At 42.5% G+C, this 11,349-nt stretch overlaps 1 protein-coding gene across 1 annotated transcript; it reads left to right on the forward strand.

Moving 5' to 3' along the window:
• The first annotated feature begins 197 nt into the window (after nucleotides 1-197).
• On the forward strand, nucleotides 198-6,888 carry crygmx (crystallin, gamma MX). Its single transcript, XM_017695885.1, has 3 exons — nucleotides 198-220; nucleotides 1,252-1,494; nucleotides 6,303-6,888. Exons 1-3 carry the CDS (start codon nucleotides 212-214, stop codon nucleotides 6,576-6,578), a joined length of 528 nt encoding a protein of 175 aa, XP_017551374.1. The 5' UTR covers nucleotides 198-211; the 3' UTR covers nucleotides 6,579-6,888.
• Nucleotides 6,889-11,349: the final 4,461 nt, after the last annotated feature.

The raw sequence follows: 11,349 nt of genomic DNA on the forward strand, positions 1-11,349 counted from the left end.
TTCTGTGTTTCCCATGTGATAAAAAGGGCTCTGATAGAGACAAAGAGGGGCCATACACCAGCCAGACCTATAATGGCATGCAGTCTATAGAACACAATCTGCTGACAGGGCAGAGCTTTGTCAGCCACATACAAAAAGCTCTGAGGAATGCCCAGTCTATAAAAAGGTTCTAGCCTCTGAATGGGCCTGCTCCGGTCTGAACACAGTCACTATGGGCAAGGTAAGCATGCCAAATCACTGTCTGTGGGTACAGGGAGATACTAGAGAAAAGACTACAAATTAAAATCTAGGGTAAGAATCATAAGAATAATATTGAAAATATTTAAGATGAAGGTTTTGCAAGGTATATTGCAACTAATGTGGTGTGAAAGCACAGCAGCCAAACCATTCAGGACTAGCACTCAATGCTGTGGCTAAGAAATGAATAGCAAAGGAGCTGCTCAAAATAAATAAATGTGTGAGAATTGATAGCTGAAAGTTCTCCATTCAATCTCATCTATTTGTACTTTTGTTTTACTATACTGTTGAACTAAACAATAACTTGTAACAAGCAGCATAAGTGCAGAAATCTTGCTAGCTATTAGCTGTGAGGGTTTCAGTGTTGCGGGCCACAGCTGTGCTTTTATGTTTTGCTAGGCATGCGTGCAATTGCACCTAGGCATGAGTGTGTGTGAGTGTATACGTCTGTCTGTTTGCCCTGCGATGGACTGGTGACCTGTCCAAGGTGTATCCTGCCTTCTTCCCAATGACTGCTGGGATAGGCTCCATCTCCCCCATGATCAAGAAGGATAAGTGGCTTATTGACATGATTTGGCTGCTGTCAATTCAATGAAACAGCTTTAGCTGGGGACATTAGCAACCTGAAGCATACCAGTATTATCTTTATTAGTGCTAGTAGTAGTAACATTTTAGTAGTATTCTGCCTTGTACTTGTATTCATAGATTTATAATTGATCATCTGTTTGTGTGTAGATGGCAATACAGTGAAATGGAGTATGAATAACAACTGAACTTGGTCTCTTTTTCCAAGAACACAAAAGAGATATTTTTGTGAGGAAAAAGTATTTTCACAAAAGCTTTTTGTGATATTAGTTGAGACTGGATTAACCAGACTCTTGTTTTGGTTTCTCTCTTTGTCTAAGGGTCATTTTTGAAAATTTCAGACAATAAAGTATTAATTAATATCCCTATGTATATCTCTTATTTTATTTTTTTTAAATGTCCACTTCTCTTCACTGTCCACTCTTACAGATCACCTTCTTCGAGGACAGGAACTTCCAAGGCCGTCACTATGAGTGCACTGGTGACTGTGTTGAGATGCAGTCCCACCTCTCTCGCTGCAACTCCATTCGTGTAGAGAGTGGCTGCTGGATGGCCTATGAGAAGCCCAACTATGCTGGCTATCAGTACATGTTACACAAGGGAGAGTACCCTGACTACCAGCACTGGGCTGGCTTCAATGACTGCATCCGCTCCTGCCGCATGGTACCTCCTGTAAGTGTCTTTTCACAATAGCTATTCACAGTATTCAAATAACACACACACACACACACACACACACACACACACACACACACACACACACACACACACATTTTCTAAGCCGCTTCTCCTTCTGGGTAGCGAGTATTCAAATAACAGTGGATATGAATTATTTGTATAAATATACTGTAGCATGTTCTGAAATATTTTTCCTGTTGCTTTTGGGGTACTTGTTCTATAGCATTTGTTCACTGGATTTTTTTCTATAGGTACTCTTGTTGTAAGGCGGGGCTAGCGTGCTGGATGTGCGTATACGCTATATTTCCAAAAATATTCACTCATTTGCCTTCACACACATTTATGTGAATTTTTTTTTAATTGTATGAGATCCCATTCTTAATCTATAGGGTTTAAAATGATGTCAGCCCACCCTTTGCAGCTATAACAGCTTCAACTCTTATGGGAAGGGTTTCCACAAGGTTTAGGAGTGTGTTTATGGGAATTTTTGACCATTCTTCCAGAAGTGCATTTGTGAGGTCAGACACTGATGTTAGACGAGAAGACCTGGCTCTAACTTATAGGCCTCCACTCTAATTTATCCCAAAGGTGTTCTATCGGGTTGAGGTGCAGGCCAGTCAAGTTCTTCCACACCAAACTCACTCATCCATGTCTTTATGGACCTTGCTTTGTGTACTGGTGCACAGTCATGTTGGAAGAGGAAGGGTCCATCCCCAAACTGTTCCCACAAAGTTGGGAGCATGAAATTGTCCAAAATTGTCTCTTGGTCTGCTGAAGCAATAAGAGTTCCTTTCACTGGAACTAAGGGGCCGAGCCCAACTCCTGAAAAACAACCCCACATCACAATCCCCCACTCCGCCAAGCTTTACACTTGGCACAATGCATTCAGACAAGTACCATTATACTGGCAACCACCAAACCCAGAGTCATCTATTGGATTGCCAGACGAAGAAGCACGATTCATCACTCCAGAGAACATGTTTCCACCGCTCGGAGTCCAGTGGTGGTGCTTTACACCACTGCATTCGACGCTTTGCATTGCGCTTGGTGATGTAAGGCTTGAATGCAGCTGCTTCGACTTGGAAACTCATTCCATGAAGCTCTTTACACTGTTCTTGAGCTAATCTGAAAGTCTGTAGCAATTGACTCTATGAAAAGTTGGCAACCTCTGTGCACAATGCACCTCAGCACCCGCTGACCCCGCTCTATCATTCTACGTGGCCTACCACTTGGTGGCTGAGTTGTTGTCATTCCCTTCCACTTTGTTATACTACCACTGACAGTTGACTGTGGAATATTTAGTAGTGAGGAAATTTCACAAATGGACTTGTTGCACAGGTGGCATCCTATCACGGTACCATGCAGGAATTTACTGAGCTCCTGAGAGTGACCCATTCTTTCAAAAATGTTTGTAGAAGCAGTCTGCATGCCTAGGTGCTTGATTTTATACACCTGTGGCCGTGGAAGTTATTGGAACACCTGAATTCAATTATTTGGATGGTTGACTGAATACTTTTGGAAATATAGTGTATGTCCTGAAGGAAGAGAGAAGTTAGGATAGAGCAAAACTCTGAGCAATAGTTCTTATGTGTGTCAAGACTGGAGCCAGAGACAGCATGTAGTAAAGTTTACAGTTGTGGAAAAGCTGTATGCCTCCTTCCATAGCAGCAAATGTTATGTGGTATCAGGATGTTGCAAGCTCACACTGGGAGATATTAACTGCATTCTAAAGCCTTGGCTGAAGCTGAAATAGGCTGCATTTCTGCAGTTCCAAAGTGAAGGATCCTTCGTATACAGCATAGAAAAGCAGCCTACGTTTGGAGTGATTTCAAGGATGCATCAGATGTATCCTTCCCAGCCTTCGGTTACCCACAGTTCGCGAGCGACGCTAAGGAGAAAAAAAAACAGCACAAAGAAAATAAGGGAAAACTAAGCTGTTGGAGTAGAGCATGTTTTAAAATGTAAATTGTTCACATACTTGAATTCGTCTTCGTTAGCTACCTTATAAAGTGTAAAAATGTAAGTTTATTGTAGTACATAAGGATATATCCTCCATTTCTGTGAAATGGAAAAGCAACAAACACAATGCAGTGGGCCCTATTTTCTCTCACCAGTTCCCTCATTAATTTTTCACTGCTCTGGTGACATCACCATGCAGCCTGGTTAGTACTGTTCCATTTGTGTGACCTATAGGCTACTTAGAAAAAGTTTTCATAGGACAGTCCTACCAAGGACCTGCACTACCAGCCTAGGCTATTGCCTATTCATTCAGCTAATAGCATGAGCCACAAAGCTAACACAGAGCGTGAAGGATGGAGCACTGGCTTGAAAAATTGAGGAGGATATTAGTAAACAGACACTACTGTGTGCTCAGCTGCAGCACAGTGAGAATCAGCTCGGCTGTGAGGATGGTGGGAGAGATGGGGAAGTGGAGAAAGAACTGGGTGGGAGTGTGGAAGCTAGTGCTGAAGCTAACTGCAAGGTTGTGCCATCAGGTGTTGCATTAGAAACCCTGAGAATGAATGTAAGCAAAGAAGAGTTGAATGTAAAGACCCCTAAACTTTCAGATAAAACAGACTGGGAGGCATTCTATGCACAATTTGAACTGATTGTTCAAGTGGCCAGATGAACAGAAAGTCTTGCAGCTGGCACACTGTTTGATAATGCTTTAGATTCCCTGCTTCTACTCGATCTGAGTGAAAGATCTGACTACAGTGCTTTAGTTGGGGCACTTCTGAAGCATTTTGGTCAGTGCTACAAGCCTGAGCTGTTTTCATCCGAAATGCAGGACCGCCATAGACTGGCAGGGAAGTCACTAAGTGCCCCACCTAATGATATGAAGATGCTAGCTAGATAAGCATATGCTCACATGTGGCCCCAAGCTCAAACGTATTATGGCAGTGGTGGGGCACACATCTACATCTGATTTTTACCATATTTCCATCCACATAGAGAAAGTTGTATGCACGCTGTCGATAAATACTGGGTCGACTCTTACAGTGGCCCATCCTGAAGTGGTCCCTGTGGGGGTCTTTCTGGAGGATACAATAGTCCACCTATGCATCGTGACTCGTTAGTTAGCACCAATGAAGAGTAGAGGGTGGCTGACCCTTTTGAGGCCCTAAAGCAAGACCTAATGAATGTGCCTGTCCTGGCACCCCAAGACACCAACATGCCCTTTGTATTGGACACAGAAGCTACAGAATTCACTATAGCCCACAGTGCAATTAAACAACATGGTAATGCTGTTGCCTTGTCCTGGTGTCCAGTACTGTGAGTGCGGGGAAGTCAGAGAGCAGGAGCTGAGACAAGGAGAAGGCATACAGGTTAAGGTGGGGCTGTGGGCCAAAGTTGACACCCTTCCACAGCAGGCCTAGACTGAGTCATTGACTGGGGGAAGAGATGATAGATAGCCTTGCCTCAAAGGCTGCAGGAGGAAGTTTTAAAAGCTATATATGGCTCAGCGGAGTCTGGTCATTTCAGAGTCATAAAAGGCATGTCTTGTGTACTGCACGCAAAGAACCCCAGGGGCAGGCTCAAGCCCAGTTCCAGCAGTTTCCAGCTATTCCATCCAAGCACCAGCATGGCTGGGACAAACACATGCCCCTGGTCCTCATCGTGGATTGTACTGCAGTCCAAGATTCAACCTTGTGTACCCCAGCCCTACTAATGCTGAGGAGGGAAATCAGGACCCTTGCAGAACTAGCTTTTGTTCCCCTCCCAGACACCCTACCAGAACCAGCAGGCCTAGAGTACAGTCAGTGGCTCCAAGATCACAGAGCACAAGCCTATGCTACAGAAGCAGCTGCTGAGCGTGGCATGCAACAGAAAAGGGGTGGCACTTTGCAGTTAGAGACTAAAGACCAAAGAAAAAGAAGGATAAATTCAAGGACAAGGACTTGAATTGGACAGCCACTGGGTAGGACTGTGCTGGGTCCTAGAAAGGTTAGGAGATGTTGTGTAGAGTGCAGCTCCCACCCTGCGGATGCAAAGTGGTACTACACTGTGACAGGCTGGCCCAGGCTGGCTGCACCAGACCACACCTGCAGCGGGTGATGGAGCATTGGGAACTCCCGCTGAACTTGATTCCCCTTCCAATGATTCCCCTCAACCCCAGTCTGGACAGACTTCTCTCGAGCCTAGGGGTCCGCCACCCTGGCACAACCCAGAAGGAGGTGGTGCTTCCAGCTTGGTTTAAGGAGTTTGTAATTCCTCAGAATCAAGGACATTTGTCAGGATGGGGTAGTGTAGCGTGTTTAGGATTTTCTTTCCTATTAGTTTTGGGGTGGTTGTTCTAGAGCATTTATTTGCTGTTTTTTTTCTTTTCTTTCTGTTCTTTTATATTCCAGTGAAAAGTTAAGTGTGAAATAGAGCAGAACAGTATACTTAGTGAGGTTAAAGGTTCACACTAGCACACTGCCAAAATCAAATCAATATAAAAGTAAACTCAGGGCAGTGTGGAAGTTTGTATTGAACTTGAGTTATCAGGAAGTTCATTCTGGTTAAAAAAATATTTGTGGCTTTAAGGAAATGTCTCAAAATTGGCTCCTTCTTTTTTAATGTTCTGTATGAATGATAATGAGAAATCTCACCAAATTTCCTTCTAATAGCATGGAAATTACACAATGAAGATCTTTGAATGCTCTGATTTTTAAGAACATGCCTCCAAATCTTTATTGAATTGGGGAGTACATGATGAAGGTCTTTCAATGTTCTGATTTTGGGGCTTTAAGAACATGGCTTCTTTCTTTTTTAATGTTCTGTATGAAATGATAATGAAATCTCACCAAATTTCCTTCCAGTACACTGGAAACTACAGGATGAAGATCTTTGAGCGCTCTGATTTTGCTGGCCAGGCCATGGAGCTGATGGAGGACTGCCCTGATCTACGTGAGCGCTTCCACAACGGGGACGTCTCCTCTGCTAATGTCATGGAGGGTTTCTGGATCCTTCACGAGCATCCCAACTATAGTGGCCGGCAGTACTTCCTCCGACCTGGGGAATACAGGAGGTTCAATGAGTGGGGCAGTCCCAGTCCCGCCATGGGCTCCTTGAAGCGTATTACTGATTTCAACTGAAAACCTTTTGTGGAAAACTTAGCAACCCAACTGTGCCTTTCCCAGCATGAGCTATTCTTGCTACAATTAAGCAAGGCCTGACACCACAGGGCCTGTGGAACTGTGCAGTCTTTGAATTTGTGCTTTATGCCATAACTCGGCACTGTACCCAAATGCCTCTGTTTAAAGTAGCTATGGTGAATGTCTGCTTTGTTTCTTCTGTTGACTAAGTAAACTGCTTTCCTAGCACCCTTCCACCACCCTTTTCTGCTAGAAATAACAATAAATGAAAATTTGATTAAAGTCAAATAAAAGACTTTTATACTGCTTACATTATAGTATTTAATGCGGTACTGATCCCAGTGTTTTACCATCACATTTACAACTTGTTACTACCACATTAAATGCCATACAATGTTCACTGTTTCATATGCATTCAGATTAGGTCAGGAATGACATCAGCGCAGCTAAAAGACAAAGGAATATTATCAAGGAAACAGGCCGGTTCTTTGAGCTGAGTTATTGAAGAACAAAAAGGGGGCATCTGAGGATGGGAATGTAGGAGTCTTTATAAGATCACATGGTACGTAGAAGGCGCTTTGGGCCCATGAAAGAAGCCCGTATTAGCTACACATCACAGGGCAGTGCAGACTCAAAGAGGAAGAGTCAAAGTGGTCTGGTACTAGCCGCAAGCATGCAGTTCTCTCAGAACACAAAACAAAACCAAGTCCATATCCCAGCTCATGCATTTTTCATAGGCTAAGGATACCAAGTCCTTTTAGAGATAAATATCAATTATTGAAATTGTTAATTAGGCACCCATAATTGGCGAAGATACAAATGAATAAATAACTTTGACGATTAATTATTGATTTGAAAGAAATTTGAGCTCTGTAGGGAGCACGTTTGAGAGTCTCTCAAGATCAAGCAAAACAAGAAATATGAGTTTTGGCCTTGAGTAATGTTCAATTAAAGCTGTGGCAAATTTGCTATGAAAAGTCTGACAGCTTGCGATGCTGAACTCCTACATCCACAGACCCCTCTTCTCCTTGAGACCTTTAACATGATGTCTCTCGCATTGTTATCAGTCCATGACAGAAAGTCACAGTTGCCACGTGCACTGATAAACGATATGCAGTCAAATTGACCTTAATTTCTTAAATTACTTAAATACTTCATATTTTCTTAAATTAAGCTCACCTTATTGTAGATATCCTATTGAATAATCAATTATTTATTTTTTCTGTTTAACGCAGCCTATATCGGCCTGTAGGTGTCATTTTTTTTCTTTCATATATTAAACCATGTTACCAATAAATAAATAAATACTAAAAAAGTTCACTTCCTCACAATGCAGTTTTAAAAAGCTATGTAGAGCCTAGCACTTAAAACAATCCCTACAACAGTTAGTTTCTCTCACACAAGCTGATTGGTTGAGAGGCGTTCTAACCGTGCTGATATTTCGCTTCAGGGGTTTTTCAGGAACACTGTATCACTCCGCTGAGACGCCGTTTCAAAAGACTTAGAAGATGCTCAAGCTATTTGAACGTTTTTACGACTTACTTGGCGCACAAACGGAAATGGATACTTTTAAGATCACATTTGACCGACAGCCGATTTGGTCAGACTGTGAAGATGAGACTACACTAAATTCCCAAGCTGTCCATCGGTCTGTGTATGGAGCTGGAGAACGAACTCCCGGTGTTGTGCCGAATTCGGCACCCCTGCCGCGTGTAGCACCCCCTCACGGGAGCCCGCGCGCAAAGTCTTTTGGTCGAAAGCGGAGGTAACCCGCTTTTACTTTACATATATCGATTTGAAGAACTTGCAAAACATCACTTTCATTTTGATCAACAACACAATAAATTGCTGTTTTACAGAACAGAAATAGCCAGATGTTCTTCTGAAGTACAGCGACTCGTAAATATACAATAATACAAATAGTAGTATACAATATAATACAATAATACAAAAGTATAATATAGCCCTCATACACCACTGCTTACTTATTCTACCACCTAGCAGTCTGCGCTGACCTTGTATGCAGCAAAACTTGTACGTTGCTATTTATCAACAAAATATACATCTGAATTTCACCTACTCGTGTCACGTTTCTCACCAGTCTGGATCAGGTTCTTTAGGTTTTACACTGTAAAGGCAGTGAGTTGTAAAAACTCTCAGGAGATGCAACAAATTATAAATCGGGATGCACGCTTATTGCTGCCATGTAACTTGAATGGATACATACAGTTTGCAAATACATGCTGCTAAAATCATTTCATGGTGGACTCAAAAGAAAGAAAATGACAGGGAAGTGCTTTCTATAGCAGAACACTGGCCAGGAAATGCCAGTTTTTGCTAAATTGGTGTTGCATCCCTGAAAATTGCAGAAAACACATGCTGGCCCTACGTGTATATTACTAATATATTTCATAGTTCTATTCATTAAAAAAGTTTACAAGAAGATGCTTTACAAGTGAGTCCACCTTTCAGGAGAAGAACCCTCTGTTAGTTCTGGCTGGGGGGTTGTTGCATCTATGATACTTGTATAGGTTTCACATGTTGGTCACAATCCCTGACGGAGAAGCGGCTTAGAAAATGGATGGATGGATGGATGTTGGTCACAATTATGTGTGATTAAAAACATATTATAGTTGTGTCAACAGAGAGAAAGAAATAGGGTGGTCCCTTTTTAGGGAGTCCACCTACCAGAAAATGCACCCCCTCTAAAATCCGGATACATCATTATTACATCCATGATACTTACAGGTATCACATATTGGTCTGAAATATATGTGATTAAAACATATCGTAGTTGCGTCAACAGAAAGAAAGTTATAGGGGGATGCCTCTTAAGGCAGTCCACTCCCTGGAAATGCACTTCCTCTCATATCTGGCTACATTATTATTATGCCTGTGATACTTATACAGGTGTCACATATTGGTGCCAAATATGCATTACCAAACATGTTTCATAGTAGAATCAACAATCTGGGAAATGCACTGCTTCTCAAATCTGGCTAAATTGTTTTTACATCCAGGATGCTTATACAGGTCATGCATATTAGTTCCATATGTATATTTTTGTTTATTTTGTTGATAAATAGCAACGTACAAGTTTTGCTGCATACAAGGTCAGCGCAGACTGCTAGGAGGTAGAATAAGTAAGCAGTGGTGTATGTGGGCTATATTATACTTTTGCACTTTTTACTTTTTATTTACGAGTCGCTGTACTTCAGAAGAACATCTGGGCTATTTCTGTTCTGTAAAACAGCAATTTATTGTGTTGTTGATCAAAGTGAAAGTGATGTTTTGCAAGTTCTTCAAATCGATATATGTAAAGTAAAAGCGGGTTACCTCCGCTTTCGACCAAAAGACTTTGCGCGAGGTGCTACTCGCGGCAGGGGCGCCGAATTCGGCACAACACTGGCTGCGCAGCGAGCGAGCATAGCTCGTTACTCTGACGTAGAAACAAGCTGATTGTTAAGGAACTGTGCATTGGTGGAAGGAAAACATTAAATGTCACGTTCACGGCCCAATTTATCAATTTCTTACTTTATTTATTTAACTGTAAAAGCCATAGAACACTCAGCGATAACACACGACCTCCAATGACTTAGACTTAGACAGACTTTATAGTCGTTCAAATTAACACCGTGCAGTGCACATAAGAACGAAATTTCGCTGCCTTGGCTCAGAGTACATCGGTAGTGCAACGTGTAGAGCATATGTAAACATATGTATGTCGGCAGATGAATAATTTTTCAATAAGTATATGTACATGAGTATATTGCACTGGAGGTCCCATGTATGAGGTAATCTAAAAAGAAGGAATTGGAGCAGCATGTTATTTAGAGTGCAGCAGTCTTATGGCGTGTGGGAAGAAGCTGTTTTTGAACCTGGCTGTTCTGCTTTGAAGACTTCGGAACCTCCTTCCAGCAGCGAGAACAGTCCATGGTGTGGGTAGGAGCTGTCTCTGTTTATGTTCTTAGCTCTGGTCAGACAGCAACGTTTTGCAGTCCTGTACTGGAGGGAGAGAAGTCCCAATAATTCTCTCTGCTGTCCTAACCACCCTCTGCAGGGTCTTCCAGTCAGAAGCGCTGCAGGCTCCTGCCCAGACAGAGATGCAGCTGGTCAGTATGCTCTCTACAGTGTCTCAGGAAGTGCATGCGCTGCTGAGCTCTTTTGACCAGAGCTTCAGTGTGGGTGGACCAGGTCAAAGTGTCTGTCATCTGTACCCCCAGGAACTTTGTTTTGCTGACTATCTCTACTGCTGTGTCCTTGATGAAGAGTGGTGTGTGGTTGGGTTGGCTCCTCCTGAAGTCAACGATGATCTCTTTGGTTTTCTCAACGTTCAGGACCTGGTTGTTGGTTTCACACCAGTCAACCAGATGGTTCACCTCCTCTCTGTAGTGCAGGTCGTTGTCATCCTGGATTAGGCCCACTACTGTTGTGTCGTCTGTAAACTTCACAATGTGGTTGGTGGTGGACCTGGCGGAGCAGTCATGGGTCATCAGTGTATTGCTTAATTAACATCAACAGTGGAGCCCTTTTGGGTGCTATATAGAACTACTTTTTAAAGGTTCTTTAAAGAACAGTAGTGTCGTTTAATATTCTGTTAAATAGCTATTAGGTACAAGTTATTCATTTTTCAGCACCAGGAAAAATGTAGAAAATATATTTAACAGAAAATGACACAGAAAAACAACTAAACATCCATCCATCCATCCATCCATTTTCAAAGCCGCTTCTCCGTCAGGGTCGCGGGGGGATGCTGGAGCCTATTCCAGCA

Source organism: Pygocentrus nattereri, chromosome 13, assembly GCF_015220715.1.
Source record: "Pygocentrus nattereri isolate fPygNat1 chromosome 13, fPygNat1.pri, whole genome shotgun sequence".
Taxonomy (NCBI): domain Eukaryota; kingdom Metazoa; phylum Chordata; class Actinopteri; order Characiformes; family Serrasalmidae; genus Pygocentrus; species Pygocentrus nattereri.

Bases quoted from the DNA above. Each gene is read 5' to 3' on its own strand.
- crygmx (XM_017695885.1), top strand. The intron at 1,495-6,302 runs GTAAGTGTCTTT...ATTTCCTTCCAG, and splicing joins CCTGCCGCATGGTACCTCCT to TACACTGGAAACTACAGGAT.